Here is a 27,810-nt window from a genome sequence, read left to right as displayed (position 1 = left end):
ACTGTGGGAAATGACCACGTGAGCCCAAAGTTCATGGACGGCTTATGTATTGGGCCCACCTAGTGCTTGCTTCTTGCTTTCTTTTTGATTTCTAATAATTTGAAGACCTGTCTTATTCTTGTTCTCATATCTTAAAATGAAATAAAAACACTTTTAAATTCATGCTGGTTGTGCACTTGTTCCTCTTTGATTGGATATCTGCCTCAACACTCAGTGTTTAGGAAAACTGTAGATTACAATACTGCTCAAAGCATTTGCACTCATCTAAAATTAGATGTGTTGGGCAGGGCAGCACCTACTTTGTGTAGATGATTCCAATCTGTTCTGTGCTGAAATTATTCTGGAGCTAACAAAGGATATGCAGGGACAATTGTAAACCTGGGGTGGTCTTAACTTGTCTTGCATAGTCGATTCCCCCTTTTATTGTAGTCTATTGAGATGTTAAATGTTCTGAACACTACAAGCCTATCTAATATTCTAATCTGTGTTAAGCTGTTTTCAGTATGCATTCAAATTCAAAGTGCCTTGCTGGTTCAGATCAAGATCCAGTATTTGCACAAGAATCACAGCAACCAGCTAGGTGGTTCATTGGAAATTGTCCCATGCCTTCTGCTCCACCTGTCATCACACTACTATCACAGAGTATAGTTTATCTGATCTGCTCATATTTTGCCTTAGCTGTGTGTTCCTGTGTGTTTTGCCATTCACTCTCTTATGACAGTGTAGTTAAAAAAACCACATTCCAGCCTCACCCGTAACAGCTGTGAAGTTGTGTGTACAGTTGCATAATAAAAGGTAGCATATGAAAGGTGAAAGTTAAGCAAAGCTTGGAAATCAGAAAGAGGGCTATGAGCATTGATGGAGTGGCTGCAGAAGAAGCTGTAGATGCAACTACAGTTGTTCTGAAGTTACTAAAAGGGAGTAAGACAGACAGGAAGGCATATAAGACAGACTTTCAGTTGTCTGGGCTTCATCATACAAAATAAAAGGTCAGGTCTTATGTAATGAAGCATAATTTCTCTACACTCGGTACAAGCTTGAAAGACAGGTCTCCTCCCTTGAGACTTGACAGTTTAGAGAAAATGAGAGGCTTACTATTCCTCAGATTTTTTTCCTGTTCAAAATGTTTAATTGCTTCTACTTAATTTGATAATGTGAAAAGAGGTATGTTTATATGATGCATAAAGAATTCATATACCGTAGTTAAACACAGCCGGTTAGGTTGTGGGTGTTATTGTTAGTTGGATTTACGTAAATGTAGGTTTGATAGTGTCCTGTATCCTGTCAGCTTCCCCTGCTGATGTGCCAGGAGTTACTCTGGTACTTATAACACTTGCATGAGCATTTTACATAGCATGGCACACAAGTGAACTTCATCTCTTCCAGAAGTCTGTTCTTAAACTGAAACTGTTCTTGAACTGAGGCACGCTTTCCCTAATGAGGCCTCCTGCCGCCAGTTCCCTTCCACTGCTCGGATTCCATTCTTAGACCGAGGTAAAGTTTGCAAACCAGGACACTACTTCAGGTTTTACGGAGTTCGTAAACCGAATTGTTTGTAAGTAGGACTGTTCTTAAACCGAGGTACCACTGTACTAGAGAGTCATGGACGCCAGAATTCCATGAACACAGAGACAAGCACGAATGAATACTATAAATAAATAGCATGTTGAGAAAGTTGCTCATTTGGCTCCAGCAGATTTTGCAACATCTGGACAGCGCATATAGTTATAGAAAAATATGTTTTGCATAAACATCTTTAAGTATGATCTTATAGCCCAGGTATCTTCCACCCACTGACCCACCCAGAAAACCCCCCTTTCTCCCTGTAGTGTTTAGACCCTGCATATCTTAATGGCAAAACAGAACAGGAAGCAGCAGGAATTGGTAAATGCAAGAGGAAAAGTGAGGCTTTGACAATGTAGGTACAAGCTCTGGTACGATATTCAAATTGCAGAGTTGCTTTTGGAGTACGGTTAGGAACCTTACCTAGATTGCTAATAGTTTCCTAAACGGTGTGTTTCCTTAAAAATAATAATAACTTACTGGGTGATTCCCTTGCAGCCGTAGAAGTGACATACCCTTTTGACCATGGCTGACAACAGTACGCTCATGTCTGATACAGGGAGGAGTCTCTTGGCAGATTCTTCCATTCTTGACTCCAAAATTACAGAATCTTCAAAGGAGAACCTGTTCAGGGGATCAGCTTCAGATGATGAAGGTAATGGAGTGAATGGTTCTTATTTCAGAATGTGGATAAAAGTCACTTGCTATAGAAACTCTTGCAATCTAGCTATGAATCTAGTTATACTTCTCTTTGTATTCCTCTAGTTTTTTCAGATGGGAGCATTCACATGTGTGCTTTTATAGCAGTATTTATGTTATACTTAGCTAAAGCACAAAGCACAATGCAGACTCTTTCCTGTAGGCTTATTTTGTTTTTATTTACTAATTAAAGTATTTCTGTTTTGCCTTTGGCTTCACAATGGAACCCCAAGGCAACTGTCAACTTCATTAAAATAATAAAAGCAAGTAGAACACAAACAGCAGCAGCAATAGCAACTTTATAATGGGTAAATATCAAGACCGCAGATCTAAATAGTGAATATATTATTGAACAGTGTACAAACCTACAAAAAAATTCTTGTTGGCATATAATGAATAAGCTTGTGGGAATTTTTTAATGGATAGCAAGGTGTTCCATAATTTCTAAAGGCCCATTTTGCACATAATGCTAAGCTAAACCAGTGGCTTGGCGTGAACAAACTAACGTGTTTCTCCCCAAGCCTTGCTTCTGCTGCGCTACCTGGCACTAAGCAACGGTTTAGCTTAGCATTAAACCTGAGCCCAGACTTGTGGTTGGCTTCACTCTAGACCAGAGGTTTTGAACCTTTTTGAGTCCCTGGCTCCCTACATTCTTTCTGCGGCCCCCCTGTGGGGCTCAGGAGCTCAGTTATGTCACCCCTTACCTTCCGAGCTGGCAGCCTCTCGCCCTTTTTCAAACACCATCTGTTGTGGAGTGTTCCCTTGGCCTTCTCCTTGGGAGTCCCCTGGGCAGCTACTGCTACCGCCCCTGGTCTCTGAGCTGCTCCCCTGCCCAAAAGAGAAGTGCCTCCTCACACTGCCCTACTGGGGCATCGGAAGAGGATGCCCCTACAGAATTATCTGGATCCATTCCCAACCAAGATTCAGGCCTAGCTTCAGAACTAAGTCAGCCTTGGTTACCCTGACCCATGACCTTTATCAGGACAGGGATAGAGAGAATGTGATCCTGTTACTTCTCTTTGATCTCTCAGCATCACAGTACCATTAACCATATTGGCTGGATCAACTAAGCCAGTTAGCAGTAGGAAATATGGCAATTCTACAGGGCTGTTTTCAGAAAGTGACACTAGCAGACTCTGCCTTAGTGGCCCAACAGAGACTGGCCAAAGGTGAACGTGAGGGCAGCACCTTACCTTGGGAGATAGCAGTGGGCAATGCAGGGCCTGCATGGCGGAAAGGCTCCCCTTCGGCTCTGGGCACTCAGCTCCCAGGGAGGCCTTGCACACAGCCAGCACAAGAAAGGCCAGAGTGGTGCCTGCATGCCTGCCTGGCCTCCCACTTGTCTGTGTGTCCCAACAGCAAGGGCTGGTTGGACTCCCTTGCCTACTTGCTTGCCTACTCCAAGGCTGCCTCAGCTCCTGGCAACCAGCACCCCCTGGCCAGCCCCAGAGCCACCATTCACCTGGGGAGCTTGTAGCTAGAGCTGCTGCAACAGCTGTGCAAACCTTTGGGAGGAAGAGACGTGAGAGGGCATCAGAGGAAGGAAGGAAAGGAAAGAAGGACCGAGGCCAGTGTTGCCCACAGCACCCCTGACCATCATTCAAGGCACTCCAGGGGACCAGAAACAGAACCCCGGCGCTAAACGGTTGCCGCCTGTATAGCTGAATTACATGTATAAAAGGATGTTATTGGGAATATAAGCTTCTTTTACTTCCTCTCCCTTGTTGAGAGAGAAGATAGGTCGCTTTAATTCTGCAATCATATGTTTAGATACTGTTTGTTCTTTTTTCACCTCTCCCAAAAGAAGAAATGCCGCAGATTGAAACTAGGGTAGTCCTACCGAAAGAAGCTGCAAAATGTGAAGAACTTCTGAAAGCTTTGGAGGTAAGATTTATCAGGCCCCCAACATGATGCCCATGACTGAACTTGTGCCCTTGAAGATTTCTGGTGCTCTCAAAATTCTAAATGCCCATGATCCCAAAATGGTATGCAATCCCTCATGTTATTGAAAACTTGTAGTTGAGGCTTTGGATTATTTCGTTCTCATACTGAAGTTCTCCTCTTCTGCAGACCATTAAGATAATGGAAGTTCCCGTTATAAAGATAAAGGAAGCTAGTTCTGGTAAATCGGAAGAAAAACTTATTAAAAGTATTATCCATATGGTATGTTGGGGCAATTACGTGTACATATCTGCATGCAGTCTTTTGCACTACTGGGACAGAAGTGAGCAAAATCAACAATCTCATCACTTGGTATATGGATAATATAAAAGCACAATAGTAGTGAATGGTGCACAATGGAGCTAGCTGAATCGAAGCTTTGACACTTTGGGGTGTTGGCATTGGTTCTGAATTGATGTACACCTGTGATTGTTACGATGATGTATCTCATGCTCATGAATTAGAACTCAAATTTGATTTAACTATTAAAACTCTTTGCTTCTATCTGCAAAAAAGGAGTCTTGTTTCTGTTGAGCTAGCTTCAAATTTAATGGGCAGTTTCTAACTCATACTTATTTTTATTGAAATAATCCTGCTGTACAACTTATAGGCAGAAAAACATTTTTGTTAGCTTTACTATTGTAAATAATACTTGACTTTTTTGTAAACAATTGAAGGAAATTAAAGTGCCCTACATAAAGACGGATTCAGTGGAGGAGTATAAGAATTCCGATTCGCCAGAATTTGAGACCATTTTTGTGATAGCAGACTTTCAAGATCCCATTTTCAACGATTTGCATAAAGCTGACTGCAGAGTCCTTGGGCCCCCAATAGTACTGCATTGTGCCAGAAAAGGCGAGGTAAGAATATACATTGTAAGAGATCTTGAAATGGTGGCTAGCTTCTGTTTTAGACATGCATATATTTGGATACAATCGTGGCTTCCCCTCTAACTCCTAAAACTGGGACCTGTTTAAAAATGTATTTTATTCACTTGTCCTTTGGGATACACATTGGATTCTTGATCCATGTCTGTGTTAAATATCAGTCATAACCTTTGACAGATCTGTTTTCACTCATTTTTCCTCCTTACCATGTGGCTCTCTGATATCTGTAGTGCAACATTTGAATGAAGCACACTTCTATTGTGCATCTAATACTTGAAAAAAATAGAGTCTTGTGGTACCTTAAAGGCTAACAGGTTTATTAGGGCATAATAAAAAATACATCTATAATGAAAATGTACACTAAACAAAACATGTTAACAGGAGGTTCTGATCAGGTCTGTGGTCCTTTTCTTACATTGCTGTAACTGTTTTCTTCTTCCCACACAAATCTCTCCTCCTCCCTAGGGAGTCTTTAGCTGTAGCGTCCTTTGTCTTGTAAATGTGACTTCTTCATTTAGATGTTAACAAGAACAGTATAGGAAGAAACAACCAGGAAGTGACTTCTATAGAGCTGTAGGTTTGATTAAACCAGGCCCCTAGTTCCCTGAATGGGTGGCGGTTTATCCATCAAGTGCATGAATTTCACACAAGCTTACTTAATTGTCTTGGGGCGTCTTCGGTGACAACTAACCAGCTTACTTTTATTTCAGCCTCTGCCTTTCTCATGCCGCCCGTTGTACTGTGCCAGTATGTTGAATCTTGTGTTATGCTTCACAGGATTCAGAAAGAAAGAAGAATTGGTAAGTTTGTCTTTTTTCCATGAATACATGGAATAATAGTTGAAGAGGTTGTAATATTGAGTGGAGAACAAGTACTGGGAGATCCACATGGAGCTTGGTACTGACTGCTATAGCAGCACCACTTGAGGAATGTGCAAAGAAGTTTTTTTTTTTTTTTTTTAAATCACAAAGGGAATAGTGTGATGGACATGAAATGGGGACATCTGGATTCAAGCTTCCACTCAGCACTGAGTGATATTCAGCTGTGGGATGGTGACTGGCGCAACTTGAAGACTTGATGTGTATCTATTCCTGCAGGCATTTTAAGGGCGTTTGCTGATTTTATCTGCTGATTTTTATTTGTTATGTGCTTTCTGTAATTTTTATGCACACTGCTTGGAAATTTTTGTATATAAATAGTTGAAATAAACAGAATGGGCTTAACGCCATATACACCACCACATGGGGTCGTCCTATGGAAGACAGGAATACAATTATGAGACACAAGTTGGTTAAAAGTACCAAATGTTTGTGGGGTAATACTGTGATTAGTGGAGTTAACTCACTGCAGTCAGCAAGTAGTTAGCTTCTCTTTCTGCCTCTGGGTATCTTCACTAAACATTCCTTTAAAGTTTTGGATTTTAACCTATTCTTTCCATGTGGGGTAAGTAACTAGGCTTCGGACCGTTCCAACTTGTATACTGTTTTTTCAGTTACCCTCACAACATTGTAGCCAATTGGAAGTAGAGTGGACATCTGCTTCTGCTTCCCCTTAATTGCCAGGTTCATAGGATGAATTTTTGACTCTCCTGTGCAATGCACCCCTAAGCAAACCTTGCTCTGAACTCTTGACCCTCCTGTGCAGGAATGCCTTTATAGAGAGAAGTAACCATTTTACAACCCAAATGTTGCAACGTAAACTGAAAGGAGAATGGCTGGGAATACTGTTGCTTTGTACATTGAATTGCAGACAGCATATTACCTTGGTCCAATAGCAATTTTGTTTAAAAAATAAATAGAAAACTAACTGGAGCTCAATTTTGTTCATAGGTGAAGCTGGTGACTTTGGCTCATCATATGGGAGGGATTATTCGACGGGATTTCAATTCAAAAGTTACACATTTGGTGGCTAATTCTACGCAAGGAGGCAAATTCAGAGTATGTTCATTTCCCTTTCTATTCAGAGTTTGGGTGCAGAATATGGTTTTTTGCATATACCAGGCATACGATGCAAAGGGATGATAAGTATTGTATGTACACTAAGCTGTGGGCAGGAGTAAATGGATTTTGCATTTAAAGTTTTTGATTGTGCGTCTTTATTTTAAGAGGCATTTCAATATTTTGAAGGATGACTTGGAGGTGTATTAGAGTGGCATTTTGAAGTTGCATAACTTTAAATGTCAACTCCAAAGCAGTTGAAGATACAATTCATGTAGATAAGTATTCTGTTGCAAAGCCTATACTTGCAGCCTGGTGCTGTCAGCTGGAGGTCTAAGAATGCAGTACAGTAGTTCTTACGGAGCTACCTTACGACCCAGTGGCAGGAGATGTTTAATACTGTAACTGGACAGCAGTTTTGTTCTGGTTTTGTTGCATCCGGCCATATTAAAATGAAATCTCACTTGTGTCTACGTTTCCCACAGGAATGCAGCAAAGTATCCCATAGCTGTCTTCCATGAGCAAACATCTATTTTATCTAAATCATTTTAAACACAGTTGACCCTCCGTTTATGGCTTAGTAAAATAATGAATTGTCCATATTCATATATATGATGGATTTATTGAGGGCTGGATAATATGGCTCCCTTCCAAAATGTTGGGGTGGATAGACATAAATCATTGATTGAAAATCTGATTTACATTGGCTTCCCCCTCCTGCAAAAGGACTGTAGCTCAGTGGTAGAGTATCTGCTTTGCATGAAGAATGTCCCAGGTTCAGTCCCTGGCATCTCCAGGTGGGACCATATGTACCCAGTCTAGAATCCTGGGGAGGCTATGCCAATCAGTGTAGACAATACTGAGCTAGATGAGCCAATGATCTGGCTCCATTCCCCCTGTTATTTGAATCAAGGAAGCAATTCAATTGTTTTAATATTTCCTGAAGGAGCATGTATACTAATCAAGTTACGTAATTAAAGCTTGCCATTAAATAAAGCTTTTCTATTACATGGGAGCAGAATCTGACCCCCTCTGGTCATGAAGTCTGTGTGTAGTCAGGAATTTTTAATGCCTTCATGAAAAAGAAAGGTGGGAGGAAGGAATGTGCAAGCCTGAGTATTGCCAAACCATGTTTTGGTGTTGGAATATGAATATGTGGGTGCATGTTTCACTATTATAATGTTTGACTCCAAAGGCCAGATTTCACCTGCTTTGTTCTTTGAACTTTGTGTTTCAATAGGGGCCCATGGATTCAATTTTGTGAGCTTGCCACACTTCCACTAACATCCAGTGTTAAAGTACAGATTTTTTTTAAAAAAAATTAAAAAGCCCACTTTATCAAGCATAGATTTTTGTGATTTGTGAAATCCTATGATCTTTACTAAGTAAGCCTTTGCAAGGGCATTCTCTTTTTCAGTCTGCATAGGAACTGTACCTGTTAACCTCTTTCTCTGCTGATTTGCAGGCAGCTGTGAGTTTAGGCACACCCATCATGAAAGCAGACTGGATTTATAAGGCCTGGGAGAAAAGGAATGACATGTATGTATACATTGTTCAAAGTGGCATTGGTATTTGCACTTGCGTGCAGGGCAGTGAGCAGAAACCATTTTCTGCATAGGAAAACATGGTGCAACAAAGTTTAAATCCCTCATCCCATTTCCCCCCCACTCCTTAGTGACTTCTGTGCTGCTGCTGAGGAATTCAGGAAAGAATTTAAAGTTCCCCCATTTCAGGACTGCATGTTGAGTTTTCTTGGATTCTCTGATGAAGAAAAGAAGAGCATGGAAGAAATGACAGAAATGCAAGGTAAATGTGAAAAAACTATTGGACTAAAAGAGTCTATGTACATAAAATGCTTTAAACCTCCTCATGCCCCGGACAAAAACACTACTATCAATGTAAAAAGATACTTTTGGGGAGGGCACACATATTAAATAGCCAGCATGTTATTGTATTGCTGATACTACAGATTTTGATGCTCTGTTTTACTGAGAACGTGTTAGTGTTCATATTTGTAAATGCATTACAGTAGTTGATGACTTGTTTAATGAACTGTATAACTGTATAACTGTATACCCCTCTATTATACCTGTCTATGGAATCATGCTTTTCTACTGATTTGCACTTAAAAGAGGTTGGCGTCGCCATCTAAAGCAAGTCTAAATGCCGAGAATTCGTTACAGAAGAGATTTCAAATGCTTAAGCTGTATCTCAAATTGCATTTGTGCAGATTTGTGCTTTTTCTTTAATTCATGTACAGCTTCCTGAACGTAAAAATGTGGAGAGCCAGCTTTGCATCATGCATAATAACAAAAATCTGAAGCTGTGTGAAAGAAATCAGTGCTCTCTCCTTTAAGTATGTTATTCTAAGTATGGTTAGCGTTGTTTGTAGGTGCTCTACAGTTCTTGGAGCTCTCCATATCTTCATATCCCTTACGCTAACATTCAAAAAGGCCAGTATTATTCTCAAAGTACAGACAGAAGAAATAAGCAAGTTCCATGTAGTGAGTTCATAGTTGTGAGATTTCAAGTAGGGACATTTAGGTTTATCCTCTTAGCCAGTATGTAGCACCAACTAGAGATGCCCTTCTCCATTCTCTAAAATCTGCATCTGCTTGCCATTGAGACTCAGGTTTCTTCTATTCCTTCCTTTCTAAACTTCTATTCTGAATAAATAAGGGTTTGGGGGACCTATGGTCCTCTTCCTAATTTCATGTGTGTGGCAAGGGGGTGGGGGGTAAATGTTGAAGACGAATGGCAAAAAGAGATGTGCCCCAGCTAGGTTTGGCTGTGTCCCCTGACAGATTACATGTGAGGGACAGAGGAAAGTCTCCTCTCCTCCACCTTACATAATACGTTGAGAATAACTTTGCACATTTTTCACTGGGAAATAAGATTCCTGCCTCCCTTGGTGTTACTGCAGTGTGTTGGAATGAAAATTAAGTGTCGAATTTAGGAAGGAACAGATTAATCTTGGCAACCCTCTTTTGTCTTCAGGTGGACAACACCTGCCTGTTGGTGATGAAAGGTGTACTCATCTCATAGTTGAAGAAAATACAGTAAAAGACCTTCCATTTGAGCCATCACAGAACCTCTACGTTGTAAAGCAGGAGGTCAGTTTTAATAGAAAATCCTGGATTCTTAAAATGCATCCTAAGCCTAAACCCCTTGGCTTTTGCTTTTCAGTAGCTATTTTTAACATTGGCAATGATGGATTGTTGTATATGCTTGAGCAAATCACAGAAAATTTTTTTTTCTCCCTCTAGTGGTTTTGGGGAAGCATTCAGATGGATGCCAAAGCTGGAGAATCCATGTACCTTTTTGAAAAGGTGAGCTACTACAGAAGGAAATCGAGAATATTGAAAGCAATTTATAGAACCAGAATGGGATCTTTGAACTGGGCAATTCTTGGTATTAGCTTATTAATGAAATAGAAGATGGAATTTTGGGATGATATTTAAACACTTCAGTTCCATTAACTGTGTCAAAGCATTTTTTGTTTCTGTATTTATGTAAAACACGTATGGACACTTTTATGAGTAAAGCTCAATTAGGGCAGCTTACGCAGTGGCCCGGTTCACTAGTTGACTCAAACCATAGTTTAATACAAACAATGGTTTAATGTGAACAAGCAGCAGATCGCAGCTCAGAAGCTCTTGTGGCACTCCTCCTCCCCAAGTGCTGCGCCAGAGATGATACAAGGCAGAGTTGTGCTTGTCATGTCATCTGAACCAGAGCTTGTGGCTTCCTTCCCCTAAGCAAACCATGAGAGGTAAACCAAGAACAAAGCTTAGCTACTACTCATGGTTTGTTTGGAGAGAAAAAACCGTAAGCACAGGTTTTGACAGCGTAATGAGCCAGATTTTGGGTTGTTTAGTTTGTGGGAGCAGCAGTGCAAGAACATTTGAGCAGTGTGCACCACCATGCTATTTGTTCCCATTAAACCATAGTTCATATTAAACCATGGTTTAATCTGTCATGTGATCTAGACCAATAAGAGACTGAAGTGCAATTTCTAACAACAAAATAGAATAGAATACAAAGCCTCTTGTGAAAATTTGTGTAGTAGTAAATGCGCATCCAGCCCCAAAATAAAACACTTTTTCCCCCACAAGAAAGACCATCACCTCAAAGGAACTCAATAATAGCAGAAGATAATTACTAAAGAATCAGCTGGTGAAAACAATTGGGTTTTCAAGGCCTTCCTGAAGGGCTATAGTAAGCTTTACAGTGAAACCAATTTCAGTAGCCGGATTTTACAGCTTCCTGGGGTTCTAAGCTGTAGAGCAGGAGTACAGTTACCTATCTGAATGTTTATATTTCATTGCAGTTAGACAGTCCTGAACTGAAAACGTCTGTCTCGCAACTTTCACTGAATACTCCAAATAGCAACCGGAAGAAACGTCGCTTAAGAGAGACCCTTGCTCAGCTGACCAGAGAGGCAGACATGTCTCCCTTCCCACCTCGGAAGCGGCCATCAGCTGAGCATTCCCTTTCGATGGGATCCTTACTTGATATTTCCAATACTCCTGAATCGGGCATAACTAATGGAGGTAAAGCAAAACCAGCTCTGTGTCACTTCATACTTGTGGCAAAAATAAAACACTTCTGAATACTGACACCAGTAACTGATTTTTCCCTTCTCAATACTATACAGGGAGCAGGATAGAATTGAGGAACGTGGATATTGGTAGACAGAAGGGCAACTCTCATTTCTATAGACTTAGTCGGATGAGGAGGAAGTCATGCAGGCTTTCCAGATATATTCCTCTGGATAACGTTGCTCGTAAATGTTGCATAAACTCCTTAGAAAATCTGCAACAAACCATCAAGGCAGCTAGCAGTAAGCCACCTGAAAGCCTAGTTAATGAAGCACCTCAAATGAATCTTCAGAAATTCATTATTTTCCCAGTCGAAAGCAAGGAAACTTCTGTAAGCCTCCGTTCCATTCCAATTTTGAAAGATGTTGTCTTATGCGAACATCATCCAGTTAGAGATGTACCGAGAACATCGCAAGGTGATGATGAGCAAATTTCCTTAAATTTTTTAGATTGCAGTGACCATTTAGGTAATGCAGAACTTAATTTGGGGCATGAGTCGTGTACTAAAGGCGATTTCAAAATACAGATTGGATCCGTTTGTGGCACCTGACTTCCAAGGTGAACCAAATTTGTCCCAGCAAGAGTAGAGGTGGAGACATCTTACTGATGTAAATAAGGTTGCTTCAGCTGTGCCAACTTCAATGTTGAAGTGCAGGAAGTGAGTTGTGAGAGAAGCAACAAGGAACAAGATGAGTGTAGTTTTTATGATGGAACACTGACAATGATAGTTGGATAGGAAGACTTGAACCAACGTCTGAATTTAATTCAGATGTCGCTTGCACTGCTTCAGTGCTCATAAGAGGTAAATGAGGTGCTGTTCAGATTCCTGATAAATTCTGCACCTGAAATCCTTTGCAATTCTCTACAATAGAATACAAAAAAATTTACTTCTGGTATCAAAATATTCTGGGGATATTCCCTAATATTGCTAAAATAGTGGGCATTGGCTATTTTATAATAGTAGCGCAGAGAGAAAGTGGTAGATAGAACTTCACCTTGCATGGTGGCACAGAAAGTAAGGGCTTTTCCTGTTCAAGCAAGTTTTTATTTTGTGCGTGTTTAAAAAGTTGGAAGAGCACTCAAATCTTCATATTTAAAATGGATTAACACATCTAATGGAAACAGTTTTCTTAAATAGATCACCTGTTAAGAATCCATGGTAGTTTCCCTGCTTGTAAAAAAACAAAAAACCCCGCACAAATAAACACCCAAATAAATAATTTTTACATCTTGTGTCTCCATCCTTTACAGAAACTCCAAAATCATGTGCAAAGCCGTCCAAAAACTCGACTCCTTTTCTGCCAAAGCAATCTGCGAGATGGCAGGTTGCGAAGGAGCTGTATCAGACGGAGAGCAACTATGTTGATATCCTGACAACCGTAATCCAGGCAAGTCGATAGGTCCCCCCTGTACCTGATGAAAACTTGCTACAAATCAATAGCACCTCACTTTCCAAAAAGATCCATTATAAGGGGCCTCTGCTACAACTACTATTGCATTAACTGCCCTCTGAGGGCTGATGGGCACCTTACACGGCAGCCATGTTGTCTGTATGCTGTGCGTGTCTCATGCCAGATAAGGAGAGGTGTGTCTGCAAAGGATGTGATGTGGAGGCAGTCATGTGCCAGGAAACTATGGCTTGCCTGTGCTTCCTGGCACTTGTCTACCATGACTGAGGTTTAAATAGGCTTTTTTTTTTTTTTACATGGGGATCCTTCAGTTCTCCCATCCAGATGACTGATTGGTTTCATGCTTGCTCATCTTCACCAGTGCTTCAGCAGCAGGTGCTCCTATGCCGCTTGCTGGGCCCACTCATCTGCCGTATGTTAAAGACTAACCTGACAACCATGCCTAGTCAGCGGCTGTTTTTATTGGAGCCCCGTTGTGAGAAGGGGCTGAAGAGTGACAGGTCTGTGCCTGAACATGGCCTGCCAAGAAGTTATGTTAGTGCTGATGCAGTTACTGGAAATGCACAAAGTCTGAAACAATGCAGCTGCATTAGAACACGAATCATTTCCAAAATATAATTATAAATGCGTCTTCTCCAGCACTCTGTTCGAACAGCGTTTCTGGATCGCAACTAGGTTGTCCTCGGTATCACTGATGCTCTTCCTTTCATTTAGAAAAAGATAATGATCCGTTTTTTGCAAATAAGAATGTTTTAAAAATACTATACTGCTTCTTGGGAGAAAAGCAATGACCGACCTAGACAGCATCTTAAAAAGCAGAGACATCACCTTGCCAAAAAGGTCCGTATAGTTAAAGCTATGGTTTTCCCAGTAGTGATGTATGGAAGTGAAAGCTGGACCATAAAGAAAGCTGATTGCCGAAGAATTGATGCTTTTGAATTATGGTGCTGGAGGAGACTCCTGAGAGTCCCACGGACTACAAGAAGATCAAACCTCTCCATTCTTAAGGAAATCAGCCCTGAGTGCTCACTGGAAGGACAGATCCTGAAGCTGAGGCTCCAATACTTTGGCTACCTCATAAGAAGAGAAGACTCCCTGGAAAAGACCCTGATGTTGGGAAAGATGGAGGGCACAAGGAGAAGGGGAAGACAGAGGACGAGATGGTTGGACAGTGTTCTTGAAGCTACCAGCATGAGTTTGACCAAACTGTGGGAGGCAGTGGAAGACAGGAATGCCTGGTGTGCTCTGGTCCATGGGGTCACGAAGAGTCGGACGCGATTAAACGACTAAACAACAACAACAAAAATACTATACTATACTGAAATGTTTAAATGTTTCTTTGATTGTCCTTGAATCTTACCACCACCCTTGCCGTCCTCTCCTGTCACACCTCTGTGGTGTGCCACATCCTTTGAGAACCACTCCTTTAACTGTGGCACTTGGGGGTTGGTAATGCAGACAGCTGAACCAACATCAATTTATATGGGTACTAGGAAAGCCTTCATTTTTATTGTTTAGGGCAGGGGGGTAAGGGGAGTGACGACTAGGCGGCAGCATCTTGGCACGGTAAACCTGGCCCAGACCATAATTGCCAATAGGTGGCTTTAGGGAAATTGTTATCTACTGCAAAGAGCATGAATCTGCCTTGAGTGCAGCCTTCCAATTAAGATGACCCTGTGGTATTCAATGTATTTGCTGTTTTCATTTTTTCCAGGTCTTTCAAGTCCCCTTGGAAAAGGAAGGACAACTTGGAGGCCCCATCCTTGCACCAGAGGAAATTAAAACCATATTTGGCAGTATCCCTGACATCCTTGATGTACACACCAAGATAAAGGTTGTCTTCAAGACTTGTACAATGCAGATCTTTCATCTGTGTTGCTTTACTCCTGAGTTTTAACTTGCTTGTGCTGCCCTGGAAAGACATTAATGTTTGGAACAACTAAAGACAGAAAATGGAATTTGAAGTTGCAAGTTTAGCATTTGTTCTACACTCTTCAGCTCAATAGTTTATGAATAGATTCCCTGAAACTGACTCACATCAGGCATAATACCAAAAATAAGGGTGCTTATATTTTCCCTTGCTTCCAAATGTGGTATCAAATTGTTATTGTTATCATTAATTCCATTTGTATAGTACCCTTCACAGCAGAAAGAAACAAAATGAGAATTAAAAATACATAAGAAAAACAAACCAATAGCACCCCCCCCCATTTAAAAAGCCATAGAATGTTAATCTGCTGAATGCCTGCTTGAAGAGAAATGTTTATGCCTGGTGCCTAAATATATGTAATGACGTTGCTTATCTACACTCAGTGTATATAAGCACCTTCATTACGTATCTTTAAATTAAAGGCTATTTGGGAGCAGAAAAAATATCACAAGTTCAGGGTACTAATATAACTTTCTATCTTACAAATTGTAATTTTTTTTAAATAGGCAATATGTCATTTATGTTCTAGGAGGACCTTGAAGACCTTATGATAAACTGGACTGAAAGCGAAAGCATTGGTGATGTCATACTCAAATATGTAAGTCTTCAACACTAGCTGCATTACCATGAGTGCTTGCATAGCACATGGGGAAGAACCCCCTGGGCTTGGAGGAATTGGGGGAAGCCTCAAGCAATGCTAAAACACGTGGCTTGTTTTAGTAACACCAAGCAAAGTTTTGCATTGCACACTTGTACTGTTGCATTTGTATACTGCCCTACACCTGTAGATCTCAGAGATGTTGGGGAAGGCTGCTGTGGAGTGCCTCTTAGCTGGCTTAGTGGTGACTGAAAATACTTCAGGGCATGATGGTATATTTAAGCTGGTTACTGTAAAGGACCAATTTTTAAAATTACCTTTTTCCACTTCAGCTTTATGCTTGTTGTAAATGAAAGTTCTGCATTCTTTCAGTCAAAAGACTTACTGAAAACATACCCTCCTTTTGTGAACTTCTTTGAAATGAGCAAGGAGATGATTACTAAGTGCGAAAAACAGAAGCCAAGGTTTCACGCTTTCCTGAAGGTAATTACCTTCCCCCCCTTTTCCTTACTTCCCCACTCTGTGTGTGTGTGTGTATGTATATGTGTGTGTGTGTGTGTGTGTGTGTGTGTGTATATATATATATATATATGGAAGGGATTTCATCTGTGTATTGACTTGGAGTATGTTTTTGACTTCTGTGTAATAAGTTAGCAGTGTCTGACTTCAATGCCCTTAGAACAGGTGTGGACCGAAGGTGGATTAGGATCTTACCAGTAGATTGGCAGGGGTTTTACACTCCTACTTGCTGAAGCATTTAAAATATTGCTTACCTGCTCTTCATTGCCAAGGTAATCCCAGAGCAGGTTGCCTAAAAAGTCACATATGTGCTACTACATTTTATAAGACAAAGTAAGTGAGTAATAGTAGCACTAACAAACAGTCCACAAGATAGTAATCAAACAGATTCAAGTTTCCTATCAAGCTATAGTCTAGATGAATGAAGTCAGAGTTGCCACCATATTGAGAGCCCTTCTTGGCATTGCCACATAGGGAGGTTGGTCCAAATGCATCACAGTGAGCAGGGCCTCCTGTTATTTATTTATGATTTGTACCCCGCCCATTTGACTGGTGCCTCCAGCCAATGATAGATCTAAGAGCACCACCAGATTGCACATCTGTTTGTTTTGGAGGGAGGGCAGCTCCATCCAGAGTAGAAAACCTGCCCAATTCTTTGGCCTGACTATCCACAGGATCTCCATCTTGTTAAGACGTAGCTTCAACTTGGCCCTCATCCAGCCCACCACTTGTCTAAGAACCAGGGTTTGCACCTTCCTTTCTGATTTGGATATACAGAGAAACTAGCGTTGGGTGTCATCAGCATACTGAGGTCATGTCAGTCCATACACTCCACACAGTTCCCAATGGATTCATAGAGATATTCAGTAGTCTTGGGAGCAAGATGGAAGCCTGCAGACCACCACAGAATAATTGCTATAAGGCTGAGTTTCTTAGTGTCATTTTCTGAAAGCACCCCTGTAGAATTGCCATATTTCCTACTGCCAACCCATTTAGTCGATCCAGCCAATATGGTCGATGGTACTGAGTGCTGCTGAGAGATCATAGAATCATAGAGTTGGAAGAGACCACAAGGGCCATCGAGTCCAACCCCCTGCCAAGCAGGAAACACCATCAGAGCACTCCTGACATATGGTTGTCAAGCCTCTGCTTAAAGACCTCCAAAGAAGGAGACTCCACCACACTCCTTGGCAGCAAATTCCACTGTCGAACAGCTCTTACTGTCAGGAAGTTCTTCCTAATGTTTAGGTGGAATCTTCTTTCGTGTAGTTTGGATCCATTGCTCCGTGTCCGCTTCTCTGGAGCAGCAGAAAACAACCTTTCTCCCTCCTCTATGTGACATCCTTTTATATATTTGAACATGGCTATCATATCACCCCTTAACCTCCTCTTCTCCAGGCTAAACATGCCCAGGCAACAGGATCACATTCCCTCTAGTCCTGTCCTGATAAAGGTCATTGGTCAGGGTAACTAAGGCTGGCTCATTTATGAAGCTAGGCCTGAAATTTGGTTGAGAATGGATCCAGATAATGCAGTGGGGGCATCTTCTTCCCAGGCCCCTGTGGGGCAGCGTGAGGCGGCACCTCTCTTTGGGGTGTGGGGTGGGGCAGCTCAGAGACCAGGGATGGCGATGGTGGCTGCTCGGAGGACTCCCAAGGAATCAAGAGAGGACTGAAGGAATAGTCCACAAGGGAAGGTGTTCAACAAGGGGCGAGGGGCTGCTGGCTCTGCAGGCAAGGGGTAACATAGCTGGGCTTTTGAGACTCAGAGCATTTTCCCACAAGGGAGCCGCAGAAAGAACGTAGTTGGTCAGGGGAGCCGTGGACTCAAAAAGGCTGAAAACCTCTGCAGATAATGCCTTTTGTCCAAGAGCATCTGGCCACTACACCTCCCTTAGAAAGGGGATGCTTGTGACTGGGTGGTAGTTGTTACAAACCTCTGAGTCTGGTGCAGGCTTACTGAGGAATAGCTGCACTACTACATCTTTAAAGACAGCAAGCATCGACCCCTCATGCAAAGAAAATAAGAATTTCACACTTAGCAATGGCAAGGATTGAGTCGGTACTTTGCTTTCAATAGATAAATCAAGCTAAACCAGAGTGTGGTCGACAGAGTTTGGCAGAACTCCTCATCCGACCTGTTCAGAGGCTGCCTAGTGTTGCCCTTCTTCTAAATGGTAAGTGAGGGCTGGTTTTGCATCGCTTGTTTTTGTAGAGCAAGTGAGCTGCTGCCTTATTTTAGTTGCTTTGAATTGGGAGAGCTAAACGCTCTGTAACTGAAACGGGCTCCATCTGACTCCATGCCCTTTTCTGCAAATGTACATGACAGAGCTGTTCTAGGGATGGTGGATACTTAAGCATTACTATGTTTTAAACTTTCCAATCAATTTGTTTAAGTCTCTAACACTACGGAGATCTTTAAACATGCTTTCAATTCAGAGGAATAATGGAATGCAATTGGGCAGTGACTGACAATTCCCATCCTCCCAAAACACTCTGGAGGTTATTTATGTCACTAAAACATATGCAGTTCTTAAATCCGTTTGCCACCTACTGTTAAGTATAGTCATACAGACCTAACCTGCATAATTTACGTTAGGCCTTGAAATAGGTGTGGATCAGCTGTTTGGGAGTCTTTCTAGGTGAGTAACGATGAGAAATCCATGTTTTGTAAATAAGAGCTTCGGCGATCACAGAAAAGAACCTCCATCTGTATTGGGTGAAAAGGTGATTGAAAACCAGTCTCTCCCCCCCTCCCCCAATTCTCAAACATAGTCAACATTATCTTGGCATGATTTTAAAAAGTTGCACTTTTCGCACTTCCCTGTTGTAGACATAAAGAAACATACGGCAGAAGACAATCCTGACAAGGCAACTCTAGAGAGAGCCATTGAGTCGCTAAAGGAAGTGATGACGTAAGTGGTGATACTCATTACCAGGAGATAGTCTCTGGTTTTGATATTAGTATGGTAGACTAGCTTGGCAGAAAGGCATACTGCCTATTGAGCAGACAAGTATTCTACATATCTCTCTCTCCCTACCTACCATACTTGTCTGCTCAATAGGCAGCATGTATTATATATAGTTGTATTTATAAGAATGGTACCTTGGTTTTTGAACGTAATCTGTTCCGGAAGACTGTTTGGGTTCGAAAACTGAGGCGCAAAGGGTCTTGCAGAGGCGGCCTGCAATTTCAATGGAGAAAATTGAAAAAAAGCAGTGCAAGCTGTTCAACTTCTGAGGCACATTCGAAAACGGAAGCATTTACTTTGGGTTTTCGGTGTTTGAAAGCCGAAACGTTCAGTTTTCGAGACGCTCGGAAACCAAGGTAGCACTGTACATGTAACTGTTCTGTGCTCTTATATTGTAAATTTGTTTGGCATGCCTCATGGGAAGCTATCAGCAAATGAAATAACTGCATTGCAGGGGGTTGGACTCTCCAATTCTACTATTCTATGTTTCTGTGAAATATATAACAATGGTATGGTTTATCCTGTGGTATATTGCCGGCCTGTATTTTCCAGTTGCCAAAAAATAAAAGAGAAAACAGAAAGCCATGGCAGCGCTGCTGTTGTGATTAGGTAGCTAGGTTCCCAGCTGAACTGTGGGTTCCATCTCAAAAGCCACACATTGAATAGTACTCATTGGAAAAAAGTTATGAGTGTTTAATTCTCCTCAAAACTGGGAGGCCCTGCTTTGGCACTGCTATCCATTTGATACATCGTTTTGTAATGAGAAAGGGACACGGGTGGTGCTGTGGTCTTAAATCACTGAGCCTCTTGTGCTTGCTGATCAGAAGGTCGGCGGTTCAAATCCCTGTGACGGGGTGAGCTCCCGTTGCTTGGTCCCAGCTCCTGCCAACCTAACAGTTCGAAAGCATGCCAAAAATTGCCTGTAAAGTGAGATGAGCGCCGCAACCCCAGAGTCGTCTGCGACCGGACTTAACTGTCAGGGGTCCTTTACCTTTACCTTTGTAATGAGAGGTGTCTTACTTCAAAGATAAGTTAACTGTTGCTTTTCAGAACCTTTTTGTGGAAAGGAATTGGTGCTTCTTCTTGTTACAAGAACTTTTCTTTAGGGTGATGGGATATATTGTGAATCCTTTCCCTTACTCCCGAAGCCAGTGAAAATTAAAATGACGATAGGAATTCTGTAGGAATTACTTGTACTTCAGGAGACTCCCATGACTGCTGTCAGTGTGAAGGGTCAGCACTGTAGCAGCTGCCTGGTACGTAGCTATGCAGCGCTTTAAGGGAGGAAAATTCAGCAAATCTGTTTCGATGAACCCCTGCCCCCTTTGGGCCATCCTCAAGTGGAAAACACTTCTCCTTAGTCTTCAACTGCTGACACGGCTGCTCGTCGCAGTCTTTTCACACTTCCCAAGTCTGTGCGAGAAATTAATGCGGGCAGATTTTAAAAACGGAACTCTCATAAAAGGTGGTGTTTTTGTTTGTGTTTAGCTTTGTATTTTTAGCATGGTGTTGATATGCATATAGCATAATTCCCCTGTGGTAGTCTTGGTTTCTGGGTAGACGACTTAACGTTCTGCAGATGAAGAGGCTGTTCAGCTGTAGATGTGTCTATACACACATGTTTGGGGGGTGTGTGTGTGTGATTGTGTGTGCACACACTCGCACTCCCCATCCATAATAGTCGCTGAGCACAAGCTTATGTCAATAACATAAAGTGGTGGATCTGACCTTCACGTGCCATGAAGCAGATACCTAGATGCCCTGTCTGTATTGGACCTAAACCCTAACAACTGAAAAGTCTTTTTTTGCTCTTTTCCCCAGGCATATTAATGAAGATAAAAGGAAAACGGAAGCCCAAAGGCAGATTTTTGATGTTGTCTATGAAGTAGATGGCTGCCCGGTAAGTAATAGTGCAGCTGAGCCTGATGATGTGTGGGGTGGAGTCCTTTTGTTAGACAGATATGACCTCTTGGTAGGGGGAGGAGGAGAAGAATAAATGTTAATTGGAGAGTCTTCTCACGTAACACTCCCAGGCCAGTGGGGTTGCTGTGGGCCCCAGTGCCTGTTTGAAATATTGGTCCAGTTTTTCTCTAGCAAACCTGAGCTGCTTCATGCTCTACGTGCTTCTCAACAATTGTGAGGTCAGCTGTCCTGTGCTGTTTCATCTCTCTCTGCTTCAGGTTTTCAAAAAAATTATGTTTAACTTGCTACATGTTCAGGGTTTTTATTGAGATGAATGGGAGAATGAAGCTGCCCAACCTCTAATTGAACTGGATTATATGCTCGATGACTTCTTAAAAATAGGGTAGAGAAAATTAATTTAGAATTTTGATTGTACCATAAATTCCACCCTTTTTGGTTCTGCCACTTCAAGAGTGCTAGAATATTTTTCCTGTTTTTGTAACTTGCAGCAGATTCCTGTATGTAATCAAAAACCACTGCAAGGCTTTATTGGACCCTAGGAGTAAGTTTTACTCTATGAGGTTAATTCTGCCTCAGGCTGGCTTTATATTGGTACAGGAACTATAGTTTTCATAGTGCAAACTTCTAACACGGATTTCTTGCTTGCAATATTCTGTTGAGCTCCCCAACCCCATTAGGTTATCGGGGTACTTTGGATTCCTTCTATTATGAGTTCAGTACATCTCCTATGCTTTTTGTTTTGCTTTCTTGTCTCCTTCTTCCAAGGCTTCCACATCTCCCAATGAGTTAATGCTGTGAAACCTATGTTTTTGTGTTCTATGTTTTTGGAATGTGGTACCATGCTAAACTGGAGTAATTTTGAAATTGATCATTAACTTTATTTCCAGATACAGTTTTTGAAAGCATCTGCTGACCCTAATAATGCTGTAGAAAAGAAATGTGGGGTAACAGTAACAATAAGCTGATGTACTGGAGAAGTATTCTGTTGTTGGGCAATGAAAAGACTCCTGTATGTGAGCTTTTGAAAGGGTTCAGTAAGGCAATGTTAAAAAAGGTAAAGGACCCCTGACAGTTAAGTCCAGTTTGCAAACGACTCTGGGGTTGCGGCGCTCATCTCACTTTACTGGCCGAGGGAGCCGACGTTTGTCCGCAGACAGTTTTTCCAGGTCATGTGGCCAGCATGACTAAGCCGCTTCTGGCAAAGCCAGAGCAGTGCATGGAAACGCCATTTACCTTCCCACCGGAGCGGTACCTATTTATCTACTTGCACTTTTTGGGGTGCTTTCGAACTGCTAGGTTGGCAGGAGCAGGGACCGAGCAACTGGAGCTCACCCAGTCGCGGGGATTCAAACCACCGACCTTCCGATCAGCAAGCCCTAGGCTCAGTGGTTTAGACCACCGCGCCACCCGCAATGTTACCTGCTGTGAAATCTAATCTGCAGAATAGCATAAATATTACCGTCCAGCAGGTTTTTGAATGTTATACAGATCTTTTAGGTTAAAAGTCTGCTCTGTTTAATTTTATTTCTTGGTGACAAAGCACCTTCCTGAACTATTCTGTTCTGTTTTTTAAATGAGCTTCTCCTATACCCCACAGGCCAATCTCTTGTCATCTCACCGAAGTCTAATTCAGCGGCTGGAAACAGTTGCGCTTGGTGACGACCTCTGTGACAGAGGGGAGCAGGTCACCCTGTTCCTTTTTAACGACTGCCTGGAGGTAAGTCTATAGATATTCATTTGGCTGTGACATTCTGGAATGACTTGCAACCCAGAGGAATAAATAGTAATCCAAATACTTGCAACCTACGAAGGACGTCTGGAACACTCTTTTTTTTTGTCTTGACAGAAAGCTTTACGCTATATGTGCCACTCAGTCAGTTGGTAAGAACCACTGCACAAACTGTCAACAAGGAACACTTTATTTCTGCGGACTTAATGGTTGGTAGCTCGATACGGGGATTAGTGGAGAAGACAGAACAACTTTCTGCTGCCATGTCTTACTATTAGTAGTGAAATATTTGCTGCAGGAGAGATGCTGCCACTGAGAAGCAAGCAGAGAGGCCTTTGAGTAATTCCTCCCCCGACATGAATTCTTGCAGAAATGTAGTACGCAGGCATCGTACGGGTTATTGACTTACGACCAGAGCTGTACCCTAGAAAATTCTTCCGCAGGAGGCTGAATTTTGTAACCTGTATAAATTAGACAAGTTGAATAAACTTGCATCTCAAGTCCCTTCTAACTCTACCATTCTTTGATTCGAACTACAACCTCATCTGACTGGTCTTCCCCTCATAGTTAATCCAGAGCTCTTTAAAATTGCAGTATTACAACCAAGGCAGTTTTATTGGTCTGTTGCATGTAGGAGCAGCACCTCCGACATCTTATTTACAAAACTCAGCATGATCCCATGCATATTTAGATAGAAATACAGTGGTGCCTCGCAAGATGAAAAGAATCCGTTCCCCGAGTCTCCTCGTCTTGCGGTTTTTTTCGTCTTGCGAAGCAAGCCCATTAGCGGATTAGCGCTATTAGCGGTTTAGCGGCTATTAAAGGTTTAAGGGATTAGCGGATTAGCTGCTAAAAGGCTATTAGCGGCTATTAAAGGTTTAAGGGATTAGCGGATTAGCTGCTAAAAGGCTATTAGCGGCTTAGATCAGCTGATAAGCGGCTTAGATCAGCTGTTCAGCGGCTTAGCGAACGGCTGTTAAGCGGCTTAGGGGCTTGGGAAAAAGGCTGGGAGGGGAAAAAAACCCCCAGGAATCGCAAGACATTTTCGTCTTGCGAAGCAAGCCCATAGCAAATTCGTTTTGCGAAGCACCTCCAAAACGGAAAACCCTTTCGTCTAGCGGGTTTTCCGTCTTGCGAGGCATTCGTCTTGCGGGGCACCACTGTACAACCCACTGTGTTCAATGGGGCTTTACTCCTAGGTAAGCATACGTAAGGTTACAATCTGTGTCAACTGAGGAAACTTGCTGGGTTCATTGTTTCCTCCAGTCTAGTTGGCCAATGCTTTTGTCAAGTGTTGGCTTCTTGCACCTTCGTATTTGCATTAAACCAGTGCCTCATTTCTGTAGCTGAGTACTTGTTGACCTGAAAAAGAGAGCTGCTTTAAATCTCCCCCGCAGCCTTCTTTTTGCCGTCCTTCTCTGCTGTCTTCCCATCCCTAATGTCCACTTGATGCGATGCAAGCAAAAGAAGATTGCTTTTCACATCTTTGGGATTGATGCATCTTGGTTACTCTAGTGGTAGCTCATCAAAATCGGTTGGTCTCTTGGCGCCGCTTAGAATCCTGGCATTTGTTTCAAGTTCTCAAGACAGTGGCTCAGCGGCGCACAAAGTTATCGTGGGGCTTATTTATATTTAATGTGAATAAATAACATGGCTGTGCCAGGTAAGTCTGTTTTGCTTCTGCTTAAGCTATACAAAATGTGTGCGTAAAGTGTCCACACAAGCAGTATAACCTGTAATTGCTGTTGGAAAGATACTGAGCTAGGGGAAAAGAAACTAATCAAGTTTCAGAGGCTTGAGTCTAGCATGGGGGAAGCCATAAAGTACACAGTTCATTGTAGTCTGTACAATTTGCAGCACCAGGGATGTGGAACTCTGCTTAAAAATCTGCCTTCAGTAGCCACAAATTAGCTTGAACCTCGCCCTTGACCAGTGGGTTTAAACAACAACAACTTTAAAGACTTCAACCGTGGCCCATGGAGCTGCAGTTGTCAAGATTGTAGCTGGGCTGTGTATAATGTGTTGTTTGGTTGCAGAATCCAGTTTTCTAAATCTGCTTTTACTTTGTGTCAAACAAAATCAGTCAATCAATCCTTGCCTATCCCGTATGCTAAGGTGTAAAAATATTTTTATCTTGCCCTTTTCTGCTTTTTGAGAAGGAGCTTCACGAAGGCTAACTATAGTAAAAGGCAATATCAATAAAATCTCAAAAACACAAAGCAGCAACAAGTTTAGCAAATCAGCAAGCAGATGCCAGGTACAGATAGTGTCCAACTGAAATGTATGTGTCTATATTGGGGATGATTAACCTTTTTTGGGGGTGCTGGAGAGCCACATTCATCTTTGGCCAGCTTTCTGGGGGCTGTATGGCTCTAGTGGGTGTAGCTACCCCATACTCTTGTGTATGCACACACAGCTGTGCACATTAGATGGGAGTTGTCACCCTTGCCCCACTCATGAAATGGTTGCTCTGTTGATTGAGTTGTGGGTGTTTTGCATCCCAACCCAGTACTCTGATGGAGAGCTTTAAATCTCTCTACCCACCTCAGTGCTATGTCTACTCCCCCCCCCCCCAGTTGCCAAAATTGGTGGACCCAAAGCTGAGGTTTAGACACCCAACATCTAGACAGTATGAGCTTGGAGGACTCAAAGTGAAAGAACTAGACATAGTCTCAGGATAGGAAGTTTTGCAGCCAGGATGCCTATATCAGAAATGCCAAGGCTTTCATATTCTCCAGCCGTGTGAGATGCAATAATGGGGCCTCCCATGAAGACATACGACATACGGAGGCAGACCTTAAAGTTCTCCAGGTTTTGGATCTATATTTGGCATGCCTAGATGTGCTAATGTAATGATGCTGCTCTTAATTTGGAAGCTGGTCTACGTTCTTTGATCTGCCTGGCTTGCATGTGTTCCATTTACTTTTGGCTTCCTTGTTGCCGTTTGCTTGCTCCCAGTTCCTTTGTATTTTAGGCTGATGATCTGTTCTTATTAAGTCTCCCTCCCCGGATGAAGGAATTGCTGCAAAAAAGTTGTTTCAGTTGGGCTCTCTCCTTATTTGTTGTCTATAAACTTGTTCACATTAAACCCTAGTTGTTTTATTATTATTATTATTACTATTATTTATTTATCCTCCACCCATCTGGCTGGGTTTTCCCAGCCACTCTGGGTGGCTTACAACATATTGTGCAATAGTGCAGTGCCTGAACTGGGTTCATAGCTTCACAGCAGCATATATGCTTGCTTGCAAGTTCTTTTCACAATTTAGGGGACTTAATTCAAAATGTATCTACTTGTGGGTGGAAGCGAGTCCCCTTTATTTAGAAGTGCCTGGTACAACGCGCCTTTACTATCCATATGCAATTCTGGATCATTTTACAAGTACAAGACAAAAGAAGAATGCAGAATTCAGCATGTGGTTTTTCAAGTGAATATAAAAACTGTCTCTCAGGGAAAAATAGTGAACATTTTGCAATAGAAACATGAATCTGTATGTTGGAATTGCTTTGGATTTTCAGAAGCTGTCACCCAACTTTCAGTTTAAATGTTTCTGGGCATATAGGAGATGGTTCTTTTCATGCTTCCTTTTCTTTTCTTTTCTTTTTCCCCAACAGATTGCAAGGAAGCGGCACAAAGTCATTGGTGGCTTCAAGAGTCCTCATGGCCATACCAGGCCACCAGCCTGTCTCAAGCACATCATCCTCATGCCCCTGTCTCAGATCAAGAAAGTACTAGACATCCGAGAGACAGAAGGTATGAACATTGGCAGTGGAATGTGGATTTTTGAGGACTAATAATGCAGAGTGATGGACTTCAAATGCTGATATGTTTTGGCACAGCTGAATAACAAGATACCTTCCAAAGAGGTTTCACCTGGGGGCCAGGGAGCTGGAAGTAACCATTAAAAGGAGCAGTGAGAGAAGACGGTCAAATGTCAGGAGTTGCAGAAAATCACTCAAGGCTTTCAGAGCTCACAGCCCTTCAACGGGTGTTTCCATGTGCCTTGGCAGAAAGCTTTGTCTAAAAATAAAGCTTCACATGGGGGCGTATTAACCTTTTAAGAACAAAGATTGATACGACTGGCGCTTGAAACTTAAACAGGAGTTAAACCCACAGTTCTGTCTTAAGATCCTTCAGCAGGCTTGTGTAACTTTCTCTAGACTATCATTTATACGGCTGCATGTTTCACTGAAATCAGTGTGGCTTCCTTCTGTAGAGAGCATTGTAATCTTCTTAATTTCCTGCAATGATGTGGGGCAGAGCATCATTCTAGGGTGCTGTATTTCTGTAACTTCAGAAATAGTGTTCTGCATCAAAGTCAGACCTGCTTGGTACAAACTTAAAGCTACCTAAAATTAAGGAGGAAGCTAAGGGTTATGTACACTTTCTCTATCTGCAAATACCCACTCTGCCTGGTTTGACATGAAACCTCAGCAGTTGCCATCCTGGATAAGAATGAGCCTTGTTTTCATCATCTCGACAATGCTGTTTTAAATCAGGGTTGCAAAGTGGGTTTAAGAGCATTCCCAGGTTCATTTTAACTTAGCTTGGTGACTGCATGTAAAATTGCCAGCATGGTATAGAGGAGGTATCGGAAATCACTGGCTCTCCTTTCTCCTGAACTTCTGCTCCCGTCATCCCCGCCAATTGATATTGTTTGCTGAGACTCATGGGAGCTGTAGTCTTTTAACACTTGGAGTGCCAAATGTTCCCCACACCTGGTAGAGAGTATTGGCCTAGCGAGAGGAAGAACTTGGTTCAAGTCCCTGTTAGGCCATGAAGGCTGGTGGGTGATCTTGGGCCAGACACTCGCTCTTGCACTCCAAGCCAAACCTTCATGACCTGGCTTTGATTGAGGGAGAGGGAAATAAGGTGGAGAGGCAACTTTAGTTCAAAGGCAGTGGAAAGTTATGCACAAAATCCTATGGCTCTTTCCTTTTTCCGTAAATAATTTTTATTCATTTTCCATTTTTTTAAAAAAAACTTTCATATTAATAACAAATCAAACCAAATATTTCCACATTCAAAAACAAAAAACAATATAGCCAATTATATAATCCAAATTAATTATTTACAATGGGACTTCTGTGTTTTGGATTTCA

The 27,810-nt window shown here is 42.0% G+C and overlaps 1 protein-coding gene across 5 annotated transcripts in view; it reads left to right on the top strand.

The window, feature by feature from the left end:
- The window catches only part of ECT2 (epithelial cell transforming 2), a 42,096-nt gene that overhangs the window by 1,943 nt on the left and 12,343 nt on the right, over positions 1 to 27,810 (top strand). The window contains exons 2-21 of one of the 5 annotated variants that reach the window (XM_083441991.1): positions 2,062 to 2,218; positions 4,070 to 4,146; positions 4,881 to 5,063; positions 5,801 to 5,890; positions 6,920 to 7,027; positions 8,493 to 8,566; positions 8,703 to 8,833; positions 10,025 to 10,140; positions 10,294 to 10,356; positions 11,358 to 11,580; positions 11,685 to 12,044; positions 12,880 to 13,016; positions 14,752 to 14,871; positions 15,497 to 15,565; positions 15,938 to 16,048; positions 18,164 to 18,260; positions 18,917 to 18,998; positions 20,877 to 20,955; positions 22,576 to 22,695; positions 26,323 to 26,461. In XM_083441991.1, coding sequence (XP_083298117.1) covers positions 2,089 to 2,218; positions 4,070 to 4,146; positions 4,881 to 5,063; positions 5,801 to 5,890; positions 6,920 to 7,027; positions 8,493 to 8,566; positions 8,703 to 8,833; positions 10,025 to 10,140; positions 10,294 to 10,356; positions 11,358 to 11,580; positions 11,685 to 12,044; positions 12,880 to 13,016; positions 14,752 to 14,871; positions 15,497 to 15,565; positions 15,938 to 16,048; positions 18,164 to 18,260; positions 18,917 to 18,998; positions 20,877 to 20,955; positions 22,576 to 22,695; positions 26,323 to 26,461 — 2,509 coding nt within the window. In that variant the 5' untranslated portion in view covers positions 2,062 to 2,088. Of the gene's footprint in view, positions 1 to 2,061; positions 2,219 to 4,066; positions 4,147 to 4,332; positions 4,426 to 4,880; positions 5,064 to 5,800; positions 5,891 to 6,919; positions 7,028 to 8,492; positions 8,567 to 8,702; positions 8,834 to 10,024; positions 10,141 to 10,293; positions 10,357 to 11,357; positions 11,581 to 11,684; positions 12,045 to 12,879; positions 13,017 to 14,751; positions 14,872 to 15,496; positions 15,566 to 15,937; positions 16,049 to 18,163; positions 18,261 to 18,916; positions 18,999 to 20,876; positions 20,956 to 22,575; positions 22,696 to 26,322; positions 26,462 to 27,810 lie in introns of all 5 variants that reach the window. The other 4 variants (XM_083441990.1, XM_083441994.1, XM_083441993.1 and 1 more) reach the window with 4 other exon arrangements.

The sequence above is a fragment of the Podarcis tiliguerta genome (genome assembly GCF_965153285.1).
Source record: "Podarcis tiliguerta genome assembly, chromosome: 5".
NCBI classification, from domain to species: domain Eukaryota; kingdom Metazoa; phylum Chordata; class Lepidosauria; order Squamata; family Lacertidae; genus Podarcis; species Podarcis tiliguerta.
This window is presented reverse-complemented; position numbering and strand designations above follow the sequence as displayed.